At 40.3% G+C, this 24,373-nt stretch overlaps 1 protein-coding gene and 1 pseudogene across 2 annotated transcripts in view; one reads left to right on the plus strand and one right to left on the minus strand.

The window, feature by feature from the left end:
• Nucleotides 1-202: 202 nt before the first annotated feature.
• The window catches only part of taok3a (TAO kinase 3a), a 42,988-nt gene continuing 18,817 nt past the window's right edge, over nt 203-24,373 (minus strand). For both annotated transcript variants that reach the window (XM_088335604.1, XM_088335603.1), the window contains exons 15-21: nt 17,923-18,159; nt 16,630-16,758; nt 13,123-13,326; nt 12,824-13,063; nt 8,892-9,104; nt 4,083-4,265; nt 203-2,432 (exon numbers count right to left, since the gene is read on the minus strand). In XM_088335604.1, the coding sequence (XP_088191730.1) occupies nt 2,286-2,432; nt 4,083-4,265; nt 8,892-9,104; nt 12,824-13,063; nt 13,123-13,326; nt 16,630-16,758; nt 17,923-18,159 (1,353 nt within the window). In that variant the 3' untranslated portion in view covers nt 203-2,285. The remainder of the gene's footprint in view (nt 2,433-4,082; nt 4,266-8,891; nt 9,105-12,823; nt 13,064-13,122; nt 13,327-16,629; nt 16,759-17,922; nt 18,160-24,373) is intronic.
• LOC148365160 (uncharacterized) lies at nt 14,361-16,273 on the plus strand (annotated as a pseudogene).

Consider the following 24,373-nt stretch of genomic DNA (forward strand, 5'->3'; position numbering starts at 1 on the left):
TTGTTTAAAAAATTAATCCCGGAACTAGTTTCATGTTGTTGTTTTCTTTTTTTTCCCGTTCAAATAATCATATTGTTTAAAATGACAGTAGTTTTTTTTAATTTTTGCGGTTACCGTGGCTCAGGGGTTAATACAGGTTATTATTTATTTAGGTGTATATTATGCTGTCATTTTGGAATTTTTGTTTTTTTAAAACAACAAAAATACTAGATTTTTTTTTCTACTAACATATTTTTTTTGTTATATAAAATAATGAGAGAAAATAGATTCGCAAAATCACGTTCGCAAATGTTTTACATTATTTGATGTATTATTGATTTTATCTGTGCAAAACTAAAACTAATATAAAGAAAGGACTATGCAGCCTTTTAGAGCAGGTTGACTTTCTTATTTGAAGGCTCCTTTCCCTATTTTCTTTGTAAATTCAAAACCCAGTGATCTCTTCTCCCTATTTTGAGTGTCTACTAAAGTTTAAACTATTTTTATAAGTTATCAAATATATTTACCTGTACTACACCATGAGCATATTATTAGTATATAAAAGGGATGAAAATAATGGCAATCTACTGTAACCCACTGATATGGATGTATGTTAGTTACTCGGCTGGTGACCTGACGAAATCAAAGAGATTGAACAGCGGCATGCTTTTTTCACAAAGATAAAATTAGTGAGTTCCTTGCGTCACACTAGACAAGGTCTCACGGCACGCTTGTGTGCCCTGGCACACTGGTTTAGATTGTATAAAAAAGGCAGTCGATTTTATCTCATCACTCGGTTTTTAGTCACAGTAGCAGAGACAACTGTTAATTTCGTTGTGCATTTCACATGTTACAATGACGCTACATTTGTCACTTACAATAGACAAATGCATTGTCATTGTAAAATGTGAAATGCACAACAAAATTAGCATTCGTCTCTGGTAAAGTTAATAAAGATGATGAGATTAAACCTAGTGCTTCCTCATTCATCATTTAGATGGTGGTCAAGTGGTAAGAATTTGGCTTTCTCGCTGAGGTCAGCGATATTTTCGATTACTCAATAGTTAAAACCTAGTGTATAAGCACACCCACACTTTGAGTTCTCATTCAATTAAAAAGAAAATGCGTGTTACACATGAATAAATACGTAGCAATGGGTGAAATTGTTCTTTTTTGGAATATGCGTGTCAAACTAAAAAATATATATTTTTCATGCATGATTGAGATACTTGCCAAATGTTGGTCCCGGTATTGCTCTAAAAAAGATACAAATTCCTTAGCTTTATGTTACCAGTGGCAAAATCACACAACAAAAGCTGAAGTCTTTGTTCAAAATGTATTTTGCATTTGAAATAATCATCAAATAAATTGGGGAGGAAAGCATATTTTCTTGCAGTGTGTTATCTTTTGCAGTCCAAACTCTCACAAAATTGTTGTCAATTAAATAAAATAAAACTTAGAGGGACAGTGTGTAATTATCTAGTGCTTCTTCGTCGTTAAACTATTGATTGAAAAATATTGATTTGAATAATTTGCAAAAATATGTTCCCCATCATGTAAACATGTATTTTTAGGAATACTCATGAAATGTGCATGTATTTTACATAACAAGAGTCTCAACTAGTTAGCCATCTTGCTTCTACGGGTACCCAGAAACCTCAAAAAGGCTTGGCAAAAAACTAAAAGTAAAATGGAGCGTTATGGTCACTTTGAGTCTTAATAATTTGTATTGTTTGTTGTTTGTTTTTAGCTTTGATTTTCGGTTGCACTAAACCATACAGTAGTCAAATAGTACACACTGTCCCTTTAACAATATAACGTACTGTTGAATAATTTGACACTGAGCAATAAAATGAGCAAAAAAGTATTGCAAAAAATACATTACAGAAAGGGGGTGACATTTAGCACTTGACATTGAAAATAGTTTGCTTTTATCCCCTAAGAGTTCACATCGCGACCAATTTATTCACATTTGTGACCTTGTATTCAGTATGTGCAGGTAAAAAAATGATCTCATAAATCTTTTTGTGGCGCTGTCGATCTCTCTCTGACATGCTGCCCATCCGTAAAAAAACAAAGACATCTGCCACTAAATTCTGTGCCAAGTAGTTCAAGTTCGAAGTTTAGCTGCTTCAATTGTGTGTGCACCAAATGGTAGAGAAGGGTGCCGAAGCTTGCTTCACAAAAAAGTTTGTGATGGCTCAAAAAAAGAGCATGACAGCTGGAAACGGAAATCTTCTGGGGGAAACGAAGGTTTCCGTGGTGTGCGTGCTCCTCCTGCAGGTCCAGACTCTTTGGCGGCGCCCTCATCTGCGCTGTTCCTCGGCCGTATGGGCCAATCCTAGCCGGGCGCTTTCGGCGTCGAAGGCGTCCAATTCGCGTTCGTGGCGCTCTACAAGCTGCTTCACGCGCTCCGTGCGATCTTTCTGCACTGACAGAAGCTCCTCCTCCATCTGGAGGGGACCAATCAGAACACAAAAAAAATATTTCCAGAATTGAAATAATCTTTTTACACTGTAAAAATTCCAGGTGAAAATTTGGAGAATATGGCAAAATTCTTTTCCCTTCTACAAAAGGAAAATTAAAACGAAATAATCTTGCCAAGAAACGATTTTCTGATTAAGTTAAGGCAGTGCTTCCAAATATCTTCTGTCACGTCACCCCCTATGAAGAAGGAATCCCCTTGAGTGGCCGCTATACTTCGTGTCTACACTACATTCTCAATACTTGTATTTTGTGCTTAATGTACTGAATGGAGGCCAAATGTTCATAAAATAATCTTGTCGATAAGAAGGCCACTGCACCCTAGTGTAGTGGAAGTGCAATTCCTCTTTATTCTGAGAGGGGAACTTTTTTTTTTTTTTATTAACTCTAAGTCCAACGCACCCTGTCATCAGTAACATAATTTTAATACTTTCATAGTAAATTTATATAACTGGATTACTTTTGATTACTCCAATACCAAATATGGTAATACAAATTGAACAATATAAATAAAACTACTGGTTTGTTTAAAATAGATGAACAATGTTACCTTAAAACAGAATTGGAAGAAACCGAGGTTAGGTAGTTGCTTGTATTCCTACAAAAATGCTCAGATTTTAACAACGTAGCATAGTTGATCAAGCAAAAACAAAACCTATATTACATTAAGAGGACACTAAGAACCCAATATTGTTTTAAACACACCAAGTGTTTTTACTTTTTAGAAGAGGGGATGCAAAATCTTTTGTAGATATTCAGATTTATTAGGCTAAGTAAATCATTTTCACAACAACAATACAGTGATCAAATAGTGGATTTTGAACAGCAATTATCTGCAAAATACAAAAAAGGTGGTCCACCCAATTTACTTAATTTCCCACAACGTATCACGAGCGCAACTTTCTAGTGGCCGTAGCTGCTTCACAAAACTGCAGGCATGCGCCAATTCAGCAAAAAGTGCTACATTTGAAGAAGAAATAAAAAACGGACAAAAGAAAAGTGCTTTTACCTGCAACACGTTTTGACAAACATGCATTGGTTGACAAGGTCTGTACAATCTGTGTAACGGATACAGCTCGCGCAAGCCGTGTGTAAACTAATATCTCTTACTGGTGTCAGTGATTGAAATAATAACACAATTCATCTATTGGCGCATTATGTATACAAACTACAGTTTTAAATAAAATTCTAATCCTGCAAAGTAATCTTTATTTTAGCTAGATGTACCTATACATTTATTACTTTTTTTTGTCAATGCTAAGGAATAAAATTGCATTTTTTTGTCTCCTAATTATGTAAAGCCGTTACATGTATTATGCTACTCCCCAACCTGGGTGCCGCGTTGTGTTTGTCCGGTTTGCTATGACTGATGATAATAAGGTGAATTGCGATAATTAATAAAGGGAGCTATTGGCGAAGCTTGACAGGTATGGTGTATTCTCCTCAACATACAGATGAAAACAACATACACGCTCTACCTTGTATGACGTCATTGCTTTGGATGCCTGTTGTAATCTTTTGCATCCAGCAGAGGGCGACAGACTGCCCCAACACAGGCCAACATGACGTCACATTCCTATTGTTATGTGTTTGTACATATATTTTTTAAAATTTGTTACCTTTTGCTGGAGGTGCCCCCGTCTTAGCGATGCTTTTTGCTCTAGCTTGTGTCGCTCGCGTTCGTGCTGCGCTTGGGCATGCATTTTGATTTTGCTCTGGTAGGCGTCCAGCAGCTCCAGCTCCTGTTGCAGCTGCTGCCGGAGCGCCTGGCACTCTGCCTCCTGGGACTCGTCCAACCGCAGCTGAGCAAAAAAAATAAACACCGCTGTTAGTTAGCGCTCGCCCAGCGCCGTCTTGATTAGCATAGAAAACAAAAAGTATTTTCAAATTCTTGAACAGCATCAGTCTAGTCACTCATTCCATGTTAATGTGGACCTGAAACCAGGGTTTGTTTCGGGTCTTATCCACTTACGTCAAAGTCATGGCCTGTGGGCTAAATGTAGCCCGCCACATCATTTTATTTGGCTTGCGAGAGCTTAAACTTTCCAAGTGTCTAAAAATCAATGGGTCAAAAGAGTGCTTAGATCACATTTCTTTAAACCGAGAGCTACCTTTGGTTACTAATTAGCGCAAATGGCACCTAGATATACACTTCTGAAATAACTTTTCAAGTTCCCTGATGTCACTGTGTGATGTGAGATGATTTGATAAAATCTATAAACAAATAAGGCCAGAGCCTGTGTCCCACATAAATATACCACTTAAAATTTGTCTACATCCTGCAGTTACTTGAAAGTGTTGAGGCTTGTTTTGACTGTCATTTTTTACCTAAATAATTGTTTCAAAACAAGGAGCAAGAAAAGTTATTTTGTAAAAATGTCAGAAAATACTGAAACCGGAGATCCAAACGTATTTACCTTCAGTCCAGACAGCGCTGAGCGAGGAGAAAGAGTGTGCGCAACCAATGAATTGCTCCGCCTATTACTACTGCTCATGCAATCAAAGTGCTCTAGGTGCTTTGCTAGAGCTTTTGGGTCATAAGTTTGTTTTGAGTTTAAGTTTGTTCTGTGGCTTTTAAATTGTCAACAATGAAAATAGAATAAGGAGCTTTCATATTAAGAATTATGAAGCGATTTACAGCCACTACAATGTCTGTCGGTGTGACACCTCGACTTTCAACAGTAGTTAAAATTGTGTCATGTATATACTGGACCAAACCTTTTCTGCATCAGTATTGTCTCTGCTTCACATGTGCAATTATCGGCCCTGCATGTTACAATTTCTTGAAAAATTGCACAAGTTCTATTTTATCTCCGAGCCATATGTACTCATAAAAAGAGTCATATATGGCTACCCTGCAGTAAATTGTATGTTGTGTTGTCTTGTGAAGTGTCATCTCCTCCTACAGGTGGATTAGGATAGGTTCATTCGACTAAGATGCTGGGAGGGGGCCAATTAATTGAATGATGAGTCAAAAATAGAAAATACAAACCATTGTTAAAATGTGGAACAAATCCATGCACAGTATGCTGCAAAGTATGCAAACGAGGTCCAACTCCTCACAATGGGAGTCAGTTCTCTACAATTATATGAAATGTAATTCACAGAGATGACAAGCTATCATCTATGACTTTTTTTTACTAACTGGTACATATTACACCTACAGTTGTGCAAGGGTTAGATATCAATTATGGCATTAACTGAGGGCCATGTAAAAAAATAAAGATAGCTTTTCAGTGGTAAATTGTAATGGGAAGAACTCCATGCCACTGAAAATGTAAGTTACATATTACTGTCTTATATAGGGAGAGATTTGTCTAAAAAATATTTACACCCATATAGGTAAGATTACAAATATATTTGCGATTTTACTCAAGATCTAAAAATCATATCATTTGATATTGCACACGCAAGATAAACAAAAGTGCATATGCAAATCACGGATTTTGAGGGGTCGTGGGTATACAGTATAAACGTAAATCCGCTCGAATAACTGGATTTGATAAACAAGCCCGAAATAAACCCAAACCTTTTATTTTCTGCCAAAGTAAACACGAGCTTCAATCCGGCTGTGTGTACTTCAGGACCAAACTGTGCGTTTCGGCTGAACTACACAGCTTGGGGTTTACTTGATGCTGAGTCCCTTGAATCAAGTGTGCACTGCAAGTGCCTGGTAAAAACGAACAGTTCGGCGTTGAAGTGCAGCGAAAAAAAGTGAAACTGAACAAAATGGCACCGAAAAGAAAATCAAATTCTACAAATAGTGAAAGATTTGGCAAAAAAAAAAAGTAAAGCTATACCAGGGGTGGTATGCGGCTCTTTGCCTCATCATATTTTTTATATACTGTTGCTCTTTGCCTTGTTTCAAGTGTATTTCTTGTGTGTATTGAGGGTGGAAGCTTTCCTTGAAATCAACACGAGAACAATACTTGTTGTATTGTAAGGAGAGGAGTGTGTTATGGGAAATAATGTTTTTCATTGTGTGTGTTTGTGTGTGTCTGTCATGGAAGGTCAGTGCATGGTGTGGCTCTTTGACTCTCACAGTTAAAAATTTTGGCTCTTTGTGTAAAGCTTGTAAGCTATTGGCAAGAAGCAGAAATGATGTCTGACTTGAGGGAGGTGAAAGAAGGAAGTCGCGCATCTTTTACCCCAACACCGGAGAGGAACGTTTCTTTGGATTAAGTGATTTGCAGTTAAACTGATGGTTTGGTAAGCATTTTAAAAGCATTTTACTTGAGTAAAACTAAGTACATGCTATGTGAAGAGCTTCCACGAAGGGGGTGGGGGAAAAAACTGCAAGAGAGAAGCCGGACCGGCCCGACTTAAAATTGACACTTTAAGCCCAAACCCAGCCCGGGGTTTGGGCCGGCCCAAGATCTTACCTCTGATACAAAATAACCACAAAGTATGTGCAAGCAGCAAGATAGTGAACTATGTCCAAAAATATAACGTTCATTTGATCTGCGCTGCACATAGATTGGCGCTCTTGTGACTTTTTTGTCTCATATACAACGCTGTTGCATATCAGTTGACAAGAAGAAAACAATGGCTCATGTGACCAGTTCATATTTGAGTGTGTGAATTGATATTATATGCAATTTACAAAGAGCAATCTGGTATGCCAATCAATTTAACGTCATTGATTGCTGTTTGTAATAAGAAAAAAACAAGAAAATGTGATACAGCATGAACCAAACAGAGACGGCAGCAAACACAAATGTATTAAGGCACAGAAGTTTTATTATCTATGCCCCATTCAGCTGCTGGTTTAATATTTGGCTTAGGATTTTTCACATTTTCTGGTTCTTTTTCCTACAGGCAGCACTCAGTCACCTCAAACAACAGGCCTATGGATTAATTCACACAGGATTTCCTCTTTTAATGGTATGAGATAAATTGGAAAATTGGCCTTGAAAGTGCTTTAAAAGGGGGCTTGAATTTGGCCATGAAAAAGGGATACAAACTCTCTAAAAAAATAATTTGACTAGAAAATCACAATGACCCAGCAGTGGTGAGCTATTTTCAAAACAGGTCCGCGGGCACATCAGCTGTGCTTACCCTGGTGCCAGCAGCCACCACGTTGAGGACCCCTGGATTAGATCAATTACTACATTTCCTATAATGCCAGTCTACTACAATAATTAAGACGTGATGGCCTTAGCGCTATTATACAACAGTGTTTTTATATTAATGCCATTGATGAAAATGTCCAAGAATATTTTGTTATATTTAGCTTATGACATTTTATCTATTTGTAGCAACATTTTTTAATGCGATTATAACGTTCACGACTTAAATGATTGAATGAATTAGCAGTTATTTTACATGAAGGAGTATTGTTACATGTATTCGGCATACTATTCAATCACATTTTGTCACTATTAAAAGTTACGTCAGGCCATTTGATAACGGTTTATAATGAAAAAGAGTTCGACACTCTTCGTCAGATTCATCAGTGAATCACAAATGACATTTGTGGTCTTATTTTAGCCTTCATTTTTCATATTATAAGAAATAATTTTCTTATTTTATTTGAGAAACAAAAAGTTTTGAAATAAGGAAAATTATAACGGGACACTAACGTAGTGCCTCTTGAGTAGCTTGTCGATCAGTTCTGAAAATATCTCAACAGTGATGGGTTAGTGGGATTTTCTGGGAAATTTAAATTTTACCTGGCGTTAGAAATCGTTGACGGTGTCTTTAAATACATAATCAAAATTATTTTTAGAATTAGAATCATCTCATCTCATTAGCCGTACCGCTTATCCTCATTAGGGTCGCGGGGGGCTGGAGCCCATCCCAGCCATCTCCAGGCAGTGGGCAGGGGACACCCTGAACTGGTTGCCAGCCAATCGCAGGGCACACAGGGACAGACCACTCATTTGCTTTTAATTCCCCTTTCCTCTTCGTAACCTGACCTCGAACGTTAAGCCCATATGTATACTACTAACATAATTTCCTTTTTAAAATAGCCTATAATATGTATAAATGTAAATCACTCATTGGTTTCATACAAGAGAGATGTTTTTTGCTGGTTGACCGAGCTTATTTAAATCCTACTTTTAACAATTGCGCTAATCAGTAGCGTAGAACGCTTCAAAACGGTTGCAGATCCTCACAGTAAACAATGGCTTATAAAATAAAATCTGTGGCTTTGTTCAGACCTCTGCTCAGCCCTTGGAGACTCCTTGTGATTAAGGGCTATACAAATAAACATGGCTTGACTTGACCTCTATTTAGGGTTCTTTTGCATTATAGCCCTTATTTTGGAGAGTTGTTTTAAACACATGGAAAATAATATTTTGTGATTCCAAACTTAATTTTTGGTTTGTTTAAAATATGAGCCCATTTGACAGGTTTTGACCCTCATGTAGGTGACAGGAGGCAAAAGGGTGTTGTGTCTCGCCCCCACTTCTTGGAGTACGCACCGCTTGCGAGGCCATCATGTGGCTAATGCTGTGCTCGTAGCGCTGGGCTAGGACGGCTAGCTTGCGCGTGTGCTGCTCCTTTAGCGCCTTGAGGACGTTCTTGTGCTCAGCCTTTGGCGTCACCTCCATCTGGTGGTGGCGCAGCGCCTTGTACTGCTTGCTTTGCACTTTGCACGTGTCCTGGAACTGCTTCTTGATGGCCAACTCCAGTGACTGCCAAGGAAAAGCGCCTTCCGTTAGGGACAAAATTATCTCTGTACAAAATTAAGTTGCAGCATTGGGAAATTTCTGCCTATGTGTAGTTTGTCAATGTCATATGTTGTCTGCTAATCTGTTTCATAGCTGTATGCATATGTCAAGTGCCATTGCTCGTGTCGATATCACTGCCGTTTTATACATGCACGTTTAACATGCAGGGATGGGGAGTAAGGGAATATATGTAACGGCTTTACGTAGTCGGGCTACCAAAAAATTGTAATTATATTCAGTCACAGTTACAAAAAAGACCTAATCAAATTACAGGTAAATTTACTTGACAGGATTAGAATTTTTCTATAACTATATTTACTATACATATTGCGCCCAATAGACGAATTGTGTCATAATTTCAATATCTGACACAAGAGGGACAGAGGCTATGTTCACATTGTATAGCTCAGGGGTGGCGAACACGCGGCTTTAGAGCCGCATGCGGCTCTTGGCCTATTGAGGGTGGACACTTTCCTTGAAATCAACACGAGAACAATACTTGTTGTATTGTAAGGAGAGGAGTGTGTTATGGGAAATAATGTTTTTCATTGTGTGTGTTTGTGTGTGTCTGTCATGGAAGGTCAGTGCATGGTGTGGCTCTTTGACTCTCACAGTTAAAAATTTTTGCTCTTTGTGTCAAACTTGTTCGCCACCCCTGGTATAGCTTAATGCTTAATCCCAATTTTTAGGGTGAAATTTGATGGTTTTGTTCAATCAGTTATATTTTCAACTACAGTATTTGCCCGACTATAAGGGCATCGTGTTAAATCGTGTAGTCTCCGTCGCTGGTTGTATTTCTGTATTTAACACATACACAGGGCGCACCGCACAATAGGGCGCGGATGCCTTCTGTTGCGGCCACTGTTGTGCCTAAAAAGGACTCCCTTGCAAAATCTGACTCCCCTTTTCGTAAACTATGCTTCTCAGTGCTGTGGTGTTGGTGACGTTTGCCTGTCTAAATGAACTTCTATATAGACTGTGATTGCTTTTTTTGTTTTAATCACGGCAATCAATTCCTTATAAACACATACGGACTAGGATCGCGACACATGTTCTGTCGGAAGCATAGTGCGTGTTCACGCAAAACGGAGAATGCAGGGGAGTCGAAATTAGGAACAACGCCACCTTACAACAACACAGACAAACATACAAGCGTGCATATTTAAAAATACAGCTGGAGCCAAACTAAGTTTGTTTGTGGTTTATTCAAGTATTGATTACAAAATAAAATACACTGATTAAAAACTCGTAATTTGTTTTTTAACTTCCTCCAACTTGCGAACCCATCCATCCATCCATTTTCTGTGCCGCTTATCCTCACTAGGGTCGCGGGGCCACTGGAGCCCATCCCAGCTAACTTCGGGCAGTGGGCAGGGGACACCCTGAACTGGTTGCCAGCCAGCTGCTAGGAACCACTTGCGAACCATCGATTCAATAATCTTCCTCTCGCAGCTTTTTGGTTTCCATCTTCTTTTGAGTAGCGTAGAAATCAACACACCATGGCGGACGAAAACACGGAAAGCATTCAATGGAGGGAAGTTCGGGTTTTGGATTTAAGTGATATTTGGGATACACTTTGTTCATCCTCTTGTAGCACAATAACTTTAAAATTGCTAGATACGCTAGGGCGTTGGCATCCATGAGTACATCCGCAAACAATTAACACATTGCGTGTGACGTCCCATGTCTTCTTCTGTGCATGCAGGTCAGAGGAGATCACATACAAGTCTCAGAAACACATCGGACTTCAAAATCCTGATTGAGCATTGGGCTCTGCAGTGTAAATCTAGCCTTAAATACACGCCCAGACCTCACTCTTTAGCGGTGACGCCCACTTCACCCTTTATCACATGGGTCTCAAACTAGTGGCCCGGGGGCCAATAGCGGCCCCCAAGACGATGGTTCGAGGCCCCTCCTTAATGTGAAAGTTAAATGGACAGTGTGTATTATTACATGTCGCTGTATTCCGCCATACCACCCAAAACTAATGCTAAAAGCACAACAGAAAAAGACAAAAACTAAGAATAAAAGTGACCAAAACACACCTTATTACTTTTGAAAATAAGAGTTATAAGAAAATAAAAAAGAAAAGAAAATAGGACAAATAAATAAAAAAGTGCAAAAAAATAAGACAAAAAAAAAAGAAAGCATTTTTTGTGTCTTTTTTTCCTTCAATTTCTTTATTTTCTTTCTTTACCATTTTCTTTATTTTTCTCCATTTTCCTTTTTTTCATTTTGGACTCATTTTCTTATTTATTTTTCCCCATTTTTATTCCCTTTTTTTTAATGCCTTTTTTAAGAAAGGCTGGCTAAAAAATGAAAAAAGGAGTGCTTTTTGCCTACTCTTAGTCTCTGTAGTTTGTCGTCTTCCTTGGAGTCTTTTTTTTTGATTTTCTACACATGACAACAACCTCTAGGGAACAAATATAAAACACTATCCCTTTATTAACTGGTTGCCAGCCAGTCGCAGACATACAACTTACTTGCTCATTCACACCCAGGGAAAAAAATGTGTCTCAAAAAGCCGTATCTCAGTCATTAGTTTTTTATAAAAACTATATGCTTAAAATTATCCTTGGAATGGTACATGCTCCCTCCGGGTTGGGGATGAGATCTTGCCCCAAGTGGATGAGTACAAGTATCTTGGGGTCTTTTTCACAAGTGAGGGTAGGATGGAACGGGAGAACGACAGACGGACCGGTGCAGCGTCTGCTGTCATTCGGACCCTGTCGAGGTGAAGAGGGAGCTGAGCCGAAAGGCAAAGCTCTCGATCTACCGGTCCATCTACGTTCCTACCCTCACCTATGGTCATGAACTGTGGGTTATGACCGAAAGAACACGATCCCGGATATAAGTGGCTGAAATGAGTTTCCTCCGCAGGGTGTCTGGGCTCTCCCTTAGAGATAAGGTGCGAAGCTCAGTCATCTGGGAGGGACTCTGTGTAGAGCCACTGCTCCTCCGCATTGAGAGGAACCGGTTGCAGTGGCTTGGGCATCTGATAAGGATGCCTCCTGGACGCCTCCCTCGGGAGGTGTTCCGGGCATGTCCCACCGGCAGGAGGCCCCGGGGGCGACCCAGGACACGCTGGAGATAATATGTCTCTAGGCTGGCCAGGGATCGCCTCGGGATCCCGTCGGATGAGCTGGAGGAGGTGGCTGGGGATAGTGACGTCTGGGCTTCCTTTTTAAGGCTGCTACCCCTGCGACCCGACCTCGGATAAGCAGAAGACAATGGATGGATGGATGGTACATGGCCAACGCCACACTTGCATTTGTATTCTGATGCATTTCATTGTCTAAGAAACATGAAAATAAATCCTTGTCACATTTTTCCTTTTCAGCCTTAAAGGTAGAAAAGCGCTACAGTGCTCATGCTCAAAGTGGTAGAAATTCAGTGTTGCTCACTCGGCCTAAATGCTTCCTACAGATTAAGGAAAGTTTTATTCAAGATGTTTTAAAATGTTAAAATGCCTTTTAAAATCAAATTCAAGACCAAGTTAACAAAAAAAACACAATTGAAACAAGCAAAACAAACAAAACACATATCTTCTAACCCTAAACCCTAACACATAGACACGTACTTATGAAAAGTGCCAAACCTGGCTCGCGAGCCATACGTTTCTGACCCCTGCAGTAAAGTGTGGGAGCAGGTCGACTTTTCCACCTCAGGTGTCGGTGGCCTACCTTGATGTTTTTGGGCTGCTGTCTTAGTTGCATGACGTGTTTTCGTCGCAGTTCCCTCTGTCGCCGGCCGTTGTACTCCATCTGGTTGTCCAGCTCGGTCTGATGCTGCATTCGGATCAGGTCCTGCCGCAGTTTGTGGAGGCTGAGCAGCTGCCGACATTCCAGATCCCGAGTGGCCTGGTCCTGACGTATCAGAGTGGCCTGCTCCAGCTCCTTCTGGCTCTTCTTCTTGTTCAGCTCCTGCCCGGAGCAACAAAAAATGAGGGTCTTTGGCGCCCTGTTGTGGCAGGTTAGGGTACCTCGCGCAGGTGCTCCCGTTCCAGGCGTTGTCGGGCAAGCAGGGCATCACGCTTGAAGGCCCGAGCGTGGCGCTCCAGACGAAGGCGCTGGCGGGCAAGGAGGTCGGCCTCCTCCTCGGCTTGAGAGTGCTGCATGTTCTCCTTGTGCTTGGATAAACGCTCCTGCTTCTCCTTCTTGGGAGTGCTGGCATCCTCATTCATCTCCTGCCCAATCAGATCAGAAAAAAATAACTCGCCAAGAAATGTTTCCTGTTCCTGTGTCCACCAAATATTCTGCAAATATTTTCTGATGACCAACTGTCTAAATTTGCTCCGTGCATGGTGATATTTTGAGGCCCCCACCTTAAAATGATCAGTTTGGCCTGCACAAGTTTGACAATTGGGAGTGATTCACCAATGATTACCGTGCATGCGGGATTTAAAAAAAAACATCTAACAGGATGCGAGTTCTGCCTACAGTGTGTTTTAAGCACAATATTTGAAAGTCAGGGCACTTGACTGGCAGCTCAATTTGAAACCATTAGCTGGAGTAAATAAAGGGAAATGAGAATAGACAGGCAAAACAGGGGCGGGGGAGAGAGAGAGAGAGGAAGATCTTAAGAGACAAATAGAAAGACAGCGAGAGACAGATATACAGAAAATGGGGTTTTTACACATTTTCCTGGCCAAACTTAAGTATTTTTAAGGACTTTATCCAGTACCATTAAGAGAACAAATCTGGTGTAAATAATATATTTTGCAGATCCATAAATTTATCTGCTATTTACATATGCATTTTTTTTAATTACAAAAGTAATATTCAAGCATTTTCAAGGAGTTCAAGCTCCCGTATGAACCATGAGAAAACAAAGACAGTTGCATAGGCTCACACAGATACAGAGAAAGACCGACAGGGAGAAAAATTGAGAAAGACAATTAGAGAGATATAGATAGCTGGAGAGGGATACAGGAAAAAGTGAGATACAGATAAAGAGAGAAGTGGAAAGACAGCGAAAAGGATAGTGAAAGACAGATACAGAGAGACAAAGGGGTGGATGAACAGAGAAAGAAAGAAAGGGAGAGACTGAGAAAATCAGCAAGAATCAGAGAGACAGAATGAAAGACACGCAAAGAAAAAGATGAAGAGAGACACTGAGATTGAGAAAGAGAGAGAGACAGGCACAGACAGAGATGGATGGAGAGAGACACAGAAAAAGACAGCGAGAGACAGAGTGAGAAATACAAAGAGGCTGATATAGATGGAGGACCAGAGCGGGAAAGACAAGGAGAGACAGAGTGAGAGACATACAGTGGGGCAATTACTTCAACCACCAATACTGCAATTCTCCTACTTGCTAAGATTAATGAGTTATGTAATACTTAACATGGGTAAACTTCAACCATGAGACACGGAATGTGGAGAAAATAAACGGGAAATCATATAGTTTAATTCAGAGGTAGGTAATAACGGAGTACATTAACTCTGTTAAATTTATTTGATTACGTTTTTGAAAGTTTTGTACTTCTAGGAGTATTTTGAAATCCCTATACATTTACTTTTACTTGAGTAATTTTGTGAAAAAAAAAATTGTACTTTTACTCTGCTACATTAGGCAACATTGAAGTCGTTACTTCGTCACCTAATAAATCCCCTCCATGTAAGTACGCCTCAGTCTGTCTCCGCTAAGGCGAATTGTTTATATGTAGAACCCCGCCAGGCTCTACCATGTTTAACCAATCAAACATAGAAGCCTCGTCACGTGACCATATTCAACTTCAGCGGGGGAACTTTTGTTTACGGATGAAATGTCACTTAGCAATACAAACACAGCAGAGCAGTAGCCCCCCTGGCCTTACATCAAAAGCATGTTCCCTTGAAAAAGGGTGTGAAACACCAGCTACAATATGCAATGTCTCCTTTGTTTGATTTCATGGGATGGCTTGTTGTTCTACTTGCAGAGACAGTTAAGATATGAATTGGGGCTTTGAATGTGATACTTGGTGCTACTTGTGCTTATTTAATTTATTTGATTTATACTATTTTTATTTTCCCGTTTATTAAAGCACTTGAATTTACGTTGATTATTTTGTCCTACTTTTAAATTAGAACTGTTTTTGTTGATTGGATGGACTTTGATAATTTGATGATCTCGTTGGTTGTTAATACGACGTTGCTACAGTTACTTAGTACTTGAGTAATTTTTTTTCCACCAAGTACTTTTTTACTTTTACTCAAATAAGTATTCGGATGACTACTTTTACTTCTACTTGAGTAACATTATTCTGAAGTAACAGTACTTTTACTTGAGTAAAATATTGACTACTCTACCCACATCTGGTTTGATTTTAAAGAATTTGTTTCCAAAATACAGTTGAAAATAGGTATTTGGTCACCTACAGACGAGCAAGATTTCTGGCTGTCAAAGAGGTGCAACTTCTTTGAGGTCTAACGAGGCTCCTCTCGTTACCTGTATTAATAGCACCTGTTTTAACTCAATGTTCGTTCAAAAGACACGTGTCCACAGTCCCTAGTCAGTCACACTCCAAACTCCAATATAAAAAACCCAAAAGAGCTGCCGAAGGACACCAGAGACAAAATTCTAGACCTGCACCAGGCTGGGAAGACTAAATATGCAATAGGTCAAACACTTGGTTTAAAGAAATCAACTGCTGGAGCAATTATCAGAAAATGGAAGTCATACAAGGCCACTGATAACCTCTCTCGATCTAGGGCTCCATGCAAGATCTCACACATGACGTCAAAATGATAACAAGAACATTGAGCAAAAATCCCAGAACCACGTGTGGGTACCTTGTGAATGACCTGCAGAGCACTGGGACCACAGTAACAAAGACCATTATCAGTAACACACTGCGCCGCCAGGGACTAAATCCCTGCACTGCCTTATGTGTACCCCTGCTGAAGCCAGTACACGTTCAGGCACGTCTATGGTTCACTAGAGAGCATTTGGATGATCCAGAAGAGGACTGGGAGAATCTGTTATGGTCAGATGAAACCAGAATAGAACTTGTTGGTAGAAACACAGGTTCTCGTGTTTGGAAGAGAAATAAGACTAAATTGCACCTGAAGAACACAATACCCACTGGGAAGCATGGGGTGGACACATCGTGCTTTGGGGCTGTATTTCTGCAAAGGCACCTTAACGACTGATCTCTGTAAAGGACAGAACGAATGGGGCGGTGTATTGAGAGATTTTAAGTGAAAATCTCATTCCGTCAGCAAAGGCATTGAATATGAGACATAGCTGGGTCTTTCAGCATGACAAAGATCCCAAACACAGTTATGGCAACAAAGAAGTGGCCTTGTAAGAAGCATTTCAAGGTCCTGGAGTGGCTTTGCCAGTCTCCAGATCTTAACCCCATAGAAAATCTGTGGAGGGAGTTAAGTCTGAGTTGCCCAATGACAGCCCCAAAACATCACTGCTCTACAGGAGATCTGCATGGAGGCTGACTACTTTTATAAATGTGACCCGACGTAGCATTCCGTTAGCTAGCTCAAGTGCTCACCTCCTTGATCTTCTCCTTGCGTAGTTTGTATTGTTTCTTCTGTGTGTCCAGGAAAGTGCTGAGCTCCTTTTTCTGCTGTGCTAGCAGTTGTTGCTGAAATTTCTTCTCCTCGGTTAGCGACGTCTTTCCCTGGGTGTATTAGCGTGTTAGCATGCAATTGCACACTGTTTCATTCGATCTCCCTTTTGGATTAATTTGTTTGTTTCTAGCTCGTACAATGGCACCTCAACTTTAGAACTGAATCTGCCCCAGGTCAGAAGTCCAGGTCTGATTTGGTTGTCTGAATCTACATTTTTTTTTTGTGTGTGTATTCTTAACTCTTCCGGACAGAACGTAAAAGTGGAACAATACTTCTATTGTTATGGATATCAGTTCTCTACTTTAACTTTTCAAACCAGCCATATCTTCTTGTTTAGTTTAGGCACTTTATGAACAGTTTGTCATGCAGGCCCTGCATGTACGTCTTGTTAAATCTTCCGGACAAATATAACTTATAGGTGGAACAATATTTCTATTCTAACAGATACCGCCATGTTTGATTCTGCTCGCTGTGATGCTTCAGAATGATCAACCTCTCGTTTACTTAGAGCCATTTATAAAAGGCCTCAATCTTTTCTCATTCTAGCCTCGTTTTTGCGTCTTCTTAACTCTTTCAAACCAACCACGTTTCTTGTTATGAACGACCGTCAGTTCCCAATGTGGCTTTGTGTGTGCATCTTCTTAACTCTCCCAGAAACCGACACTGTATAAGTGGAATACCACTGCTATTGTTACGGATACCACCATGTTTGAGTCTGCTTTCTGTAGTAGTCCAGAATAATAACAATAAATTCCTTGTGTGTTCATCTTTCTAACTCTTCAACTTTTCAAACCAGCAACATATTCTTGTTTAGTTTAGGCTCTGTCAATTATCATGCTAGAGTTGTGTGTGCGTCTTCCTAACTCTTCCGGACAACCACAACTAATAATACTTGTATTCTTACGGATATAATTTTTTTTGCTTAGACTTTTCCAAGCAGCCCCAGAGGGCTTTCAAAGTAAAGCCCCTTTTCATCACTTTTAACATCCCCCCACTGCTTGTTCCTGCTTTTTTATAGATCATCAGAAAAAGCGAGGCCTGGCCGTTTTAAAAAGCAAAATTTGGTCCAAAGCAAAGCCAAATATTTCCAAATTTTGGTCAAGTGGCGATTTGGTTGATGCATTCCAAAGCTGAGGTACCACTATTCTTTTTACTTTTTTGAACTGACAGATGGGTCAAGTTAGTATACGTGCGTGGTGGTTTGCATGACGCACCTCCTTGTCGGCGTGTGCTACATGTTTCTTGGCTAACTTCTCCAGCTCGGCGTAGGCGCCGTTAGCTTGCGTCTCCACCTCTTTGTGCATGCGCAGGCGGTGCTCATCCATCTCGGCCTTCAATTTGTTCTCCAGGGCAATCAGTTGCTTTTGGTGCTGGCGGCGCATGCGCTTGTAGCCCGACATTTGCTCGCGCAACTCATTGTCCTGCTCGTGCTCGTGGATCTGCTTTGTCACCTGTAGGACAAGGACAAGAACAAAGAAAATCTGTGTTATTTCTTTGTCCTTGAAATTGGATTAGGGCTGCCACTAACTATTATTTTAATAAAGAATCCGTTGATTATTTTTTTGATGAATCGATTAATCTGATTTTTGTAATACACATGTTTATTTCCCTTCTCTTCATTCAAATATAGACGATTTGGATGGGTTGAAAAATAGCGCACAAAACAACAGAATATTCTTTGATTAAAAAAAACAATTAAAAAATCCAAGTGTTTGTCAAATAACTTTAAGAGACAAGTGTGTAATATTTAGTGCCCCCTAATTCTAGGCAAAAATGTGAACTCTCATCTCATCTCATCAGTTGTACCGCTTATCCTCATTAGGGTCGCGGGCGGGGCTGGAGCCCATCCCAGCCGTCTCCGGGCAGGGGACACCCTGAACTGGTTGCCAGCCAATCGCAGGGCACACAGGGACAGACAACTCATTCGCTCATTCACAGCTAGGGACAATTTGGACCGGCCAATTCACCTGAAATGCATGTTTTTTGGAACGTGGGAGGAAACCGGAGTGCCCGGAGGAAACCCACGCAAGCACGGGGAGAACATACAAACTCCGCACAGGATGTCTGGTGCTGGATTTGAACCCACGACAGGTTCCCATGACATGAACTGTGCCGCACAAGCGCTAACCACTGCGCCGCCGTGCTGCCCGTGAACTATCATACCAATGTTAATTTTTATCAAAAAAATGGTCGAGTAATTTGAATTTTTTTTTTACACCGTGGAATCCACACTTAGGTCGCTGCTATGTTTGTCCGGCATCCAGCCGCCATGCTGTGCTATGTGGCACTGGCCCTCTCTCTCACCAGATAACATAGTGCTATCTAGTGGTCAAATATTTGAAAGTACATATAAATGTATGCTGATATACACCTGCAAATATGTAGGATACTTTTTTTATTTTTTTATTAAACACAAAAAAGAGGCAAAATCAAAGAAGAATGCAAGTACTTTGTGAGAAGACACCTTTTTGTGTGTTGAATTACACAGCTCTTTGAGTTGCATTTAGCCTAGATGGTAAGACGCCCGCTTTGAGACTGGGAGGTCGGTGGTTCGCGCCCCCCGAGTCATTCCTAAGACTTAAAAAGTGGTCGGCGGCGCCCTCTGTTGGCTGCGGCTGCATCGGCTCGCTACAACGGGTCAGGTGCAATCGACATTTCGTTCTGTGTACATTGTTACACAGAATGACAATACAAGGAAATTATTATTATTATTATTATTATTATTATTATTTTGGTGTCTGAAAAGTTCTATATAAACAAATTGACCTCGTGCACCAAAATAAGGTATGTGGCGCCCTCCAACCAGGACCAAGGGAGTACTACAGGTTCGTCGCCAGATCAAGAGCACGCAGCACAACAAAATGTGGTCTCAGGTCGCCTTCTCCTGGATCAAAGTGGTACTACAAGCATGTCCTGTCAACAGCCCTACACTAGACAAGTCAAGTAATGTTTATTTGTGTAGACCTTTATCACAAGGAGTCTCAAAGGACTGCACAGACCACAGATTATTGCAAGCTACAGACTATTATTACACCATTCCCTGATCTAAAACCAACATGAGGGTAAGGAAAAACTCAAAATCTCAGAAACTTGAGAAGGAACCTCAAATGAGGTAATCTCCCTTTCAACAACAAAAACTACAACATCACGACGAAATTCAATGAACTCTTTTGCGTTGAATAAACGAGCTGAGAGACGCATAAATCGTCCGACACAACAAATCAATGATAACGTTTGTGGCCAACTCTTTGAATAATGTATTTTGATAACTTTATCGCTTCATTGTTGGAGCCCTATTTTTGATGATTAAGACTGTGCAGACCACTACTTGAATTGGGAGACATCTCCAGACCATCGAAACAGGCTCCGATAAGTGAACTACATCGGACCCCAGGGATACTGCGACTCCGCCTTATGACGTTCTAAATTTGCAGTGTGGAGTTCAATGTTTTCTCATCCCTTCTTTATTGCATTTTCCCCAATATACAACATCAACAAATTATTTCGCATACCCAAAAATGTTGTGTTGTTCGTGTGTACAGACCAGAGTAGCCTCTGACATGCCTGACTGCTATTGGTCGACGTCATATCAAATACTGATGTGCTATTACCTTTCTTTTTTTTTTCTTTTGGTTCAGAATTTCTTTGTAAGGGCTTTGTGACTCAATAATACAATACTGTATTTTTTGTTAATGATTTTATACGCTGTATATTCAAGAATGAAATGATGCTTAAAAAAGGAGCACAAATATTGATATCCATGATAACAAAGCACAAGATTATTAGATAATAAAATGGCTTCGCTGAATTGCATAGCCGTAACCAATTAACAATCTGAAATCTGGACTAATGATAAAAAATGTGAGACATTTATAGCAAGGAAATCTCACAAGGGTATAACAATCTTCGCGAGTCTTAAGTATTAAAATCGATTATATTTTGAATCTCCTCCACCGTGTGCATCCACCGGCTACTCAACTGTACCAGCTCAAGTCACATCGCACCAAAGGTAAATCAAATTTAATTTTTCCTTGACATGTATATTAAAAATGTTATTTTATCATTATATCTCACATACATAGTACTTACTTTATTCAGTTTTGTTTTAATGTTTTCATCTGGAGTACAGCATTAGCTTAATTAGCATATGTTTCTATCCCCTCCATACAGCAATTTCAATTTGCAATCACCTGAAAACATTTATCTGGGTTCTAGCGTATAAGTGTTTGGCCTGTTTTCAGACATTTGCGTGGTCTGCTGTCTTGGAAGTTACATGGTGGTGAATCCATTGAATGTATTTTTCGGCTTCGAATGCCCCCTACATTTCGTTATGGCTATTGTCAGAAACACTTTAAGGTCTTGCGGACTGGAGTCAGACATGGATTGTGCAACTCCTCTTAGTCGTCCTTGTTTTCCACATTTCCCTCCCCCAACACAGCTGATTTGATGAACAGGATCGTGATCAGACTCACGATGGTCGGAATCTTTCCAAACAACCCCCCCGAACTTATCATTTTTAAAAAAAATAAGCAACATCGGGTCAAAAATTATGTATATGTGGCTTACAACATGAAACATTGGTTTGCTCTCCAAAGAGGTTCATAAAAATCCTGGTCACTCCATTAACTCCTGAAACAAAACGGTATCCCTCCTCACAATGAGATTGACAATATTTGAAAGTACCCAATGCTTCAATGAAACACATATGTTTGGAGGACGCCATTTAGGCACCCTCGGGACAAAACCATTTTTTTATTTGTAGTACTTGTTTTTTCACTTATTTGAGCGAGCCAGATTAGTGTGGGTCTTTTTGGACCAAATTAAGATAATTTTGGACACAATTTGGATTGGTTTTTTTTTTACCTGACTTGGGTAATTTTGGACTCGATTTGGGTCTTTCGGATACACTTTTGGTTTGGTACAAAGTTCAGTTTCCGATTAAGTTCACAAATATTGAAACGTTTTTGGACGCAATTTAGGTCAATTAGGACCCAATTTGAATGGTTTTGGACCTATTTTGCGTTGTTTTAGATTAAATTTGAGTCTTTTGGACTCATTTTGTGTTGTTTTGGACCTACTTCGGGTCGTTTTGGGTCCAGTTGAAGTCGATTTGAACTGAGTTTGAGTAATTTTTGACCCAATTTTGGTAGTTTTGGACCCAAGTCCAGCAACTAACAATTTCGATTTGTGGAAGAATGGACCCAAAGGATTTGAGGATGACCCAATCCTCAAACACGCAAGAAACATTCAGTTCCTGATTTAGTTCACTTATATCGACCTATTTCTAACCCAATTTGTTTTGGGTTTTATTTTTAGAATCTAGGTATGATTGTTTTGGACCCAGTTAGGATGGTTTTGGACTAGGTTTGGGTCGTTTTGGATCTAGTTCTGGTCGTTATGGACCCAATTTGGGTCGTCTCAGACCTGAGTCCAGCAGCCAAAGATTCGGATTTGTGTAAGAACAGACCCACTTCATAGATCAACCGATTTTAAACGCAATTTGGGTCATTTTGGACCGAGTCGTATTCGTTTTGGACCTGAGTCCAGCAGCCAATGATTATGATTTGGGTGAGAACAGACCCATCTCATAGATCCACCCCTTTTTTGACCCAGTAATGGTCATTTTGAACCCAATTTGGACCGTTTTGGGCTGATTTTGGGTTGTTTTAGATGCAGTTATACTTGTTTTGGACCCAGGTCCAGCAGCCAATGATATAGATTTGTGTAAGAACAGATCCAAGGATTTTGGAGATGACCAAATTCTCAAACAGGCAATTCAGAAACGTTCAGTTCTCGATTTTCTCAGTTCTGACTAAAAAACCTGAAATCTTCCACCTTGAAATTGACCCATCAGAAAAAGGCATCAAACGTGAGCCAACCTGTAGTGCGTAGTCCGTGTCTTCGCTTCGCATCTTGCGGTACATCCCGCCCCGACGCCTCCGACGGCCTAGCATGATGGCAGCTAGCGGGACCCTGAGTCGGGCATCGTCGTCTGATCCGGCTCAGGCTCCCGGGGGCTCCAAAAAGCGCCTGCCCCCTGGTTGGCGCCCAAGGCACGAAAAAAGGAGGTGCCAGAGAGCACAGAGCCACCCTTTTTGCTGTGTTAACGCTAGGCGGCCGGTGGCAGGTGGGCCCCATGAATCCCTCATTGAGGGATCTCTGCACTAGGGGTGAGGGGGAGCAACAAAGGGTTGCTTAACCCCTGGACGCCCACAAACGTGACAAACTCGTTAACACGTTTTGCTGTTTTCTACCTGGTTTGCAACTTTGGCTAGCCAGTGTTACAAATCCATACCTGTCAATATCAGCCAATTTCATCCCTTATTATTGATTGTAATTTCCTTGTTGGGTGATAAGAAAAATACAAACAAAACATGGTATCTATTTACTCACAGCAAGACTTACTATGTAGAATACCATGACAATATTAGCGATCTAGAATGACGTTGTCATCTGCTACTAGTTGTCAGGCCGATCCAGATTAGAGTTGAAATGGGCGAGACCAGATCGATCTAACAAAAAAAAGTTATATTAGAAAACAAATTCCTGTACAGAAATTTTTATACGGTGTGCACCAGGGATTTCAAACTCAGTTTGGCTATGGAGCCAGAATAAATGAAAAGAAGGTCAAATCCAAAATTTTGGTTTTGTTTTTCAGTATTATGCTTTTTTTTTCAGACTACTTTAGTAGCCTACCCTACATATTATAATCACGGGTGACAAGGGACCTTATTAAACATGAGACATTTATTCATAAACATTGGGGGGAAAAGACATCCAAGTTTGACATTGAATGTGGTAACCGGTTTATTTTAACAGTAGAGTGAATGCAGTTTTACACCTAAACCAACTTGCCACGCTATACAAACTCAACACTCTAGACGCCTGAGAGAGCATTTGGTTTGCATTTATTTAAAAAAAAACAAAAGTTCTGATAGAAATGGCCTAGAGACTCGCTTCTTTTTTTGACATACTTGGAAATTTATGGCGGCCCGGGTAAAGGAGTCCAGCAGGCCGGATCCTCCCTGTAGACCTATGTCTGACATGCCAAGGGCAAACAATGCGAAATGCAATTTAAAAAAATAGAAAAAAAAGGATAAAATATGGGAAAATCGTCTTCATTGACAGGTATGCATTTTTTATTCTGTTCTTGGAAGAAAGTGATTTTTGTTGTTGTTGTTTTCATGTTGCCAGGTAAATGAATGGCTAACAAACACAATGCAATCCATTCAGGACATTGGCCAGAAGCGCTGCCTATCCCAAGCTAAGAACATTATCAGGGACCCCTCTCACCCCCATCATGGACTGTTCACTCTGCTAGCCTCTGGGAAGAGGTACTGCAGTGTGCGGTGCCGGACCACCAGGTTCCACAATAGTCTTGTCCCCCTGGCCATTAGACTGTTAAATGGTCACTCAAACACATAGTAAATCTAAACTGCTGCTAATCTGTACATCTGTGGGTTCTGTTTGACTTTTTGCACTACTGGCAGTTCTTTATAGCTAGCCACTCCTTGCACATCTGTTTTTCTGCACTATTGTACTTACAGCGTTATTGTTACAGTGTTATTGTTCTGTTTACCTGACTTGTTTACCTGACTGCCCATTTTGCACATCTGGTTGGCTACTCCTCTTGCACTATTTGCGCTACTGTAAAATACTATACAT

The sequence above is a fragment of the Urocampus carinirostris genome, chromosome 5, assembly GCF_059441175.1.
Source record: "Urocampus carinirostris isolate Australia breed hairy pipefish chromosome 5, RoL_Ucar_1.0, whole genome shotgun sequence".
Taxonomy (NCBI): Eukaryota; Metazoa; Chordata; class Actinopteri; order Syngnathiformes; family Syngnathidae; genus Urocampus; species Urocampus carinirostris.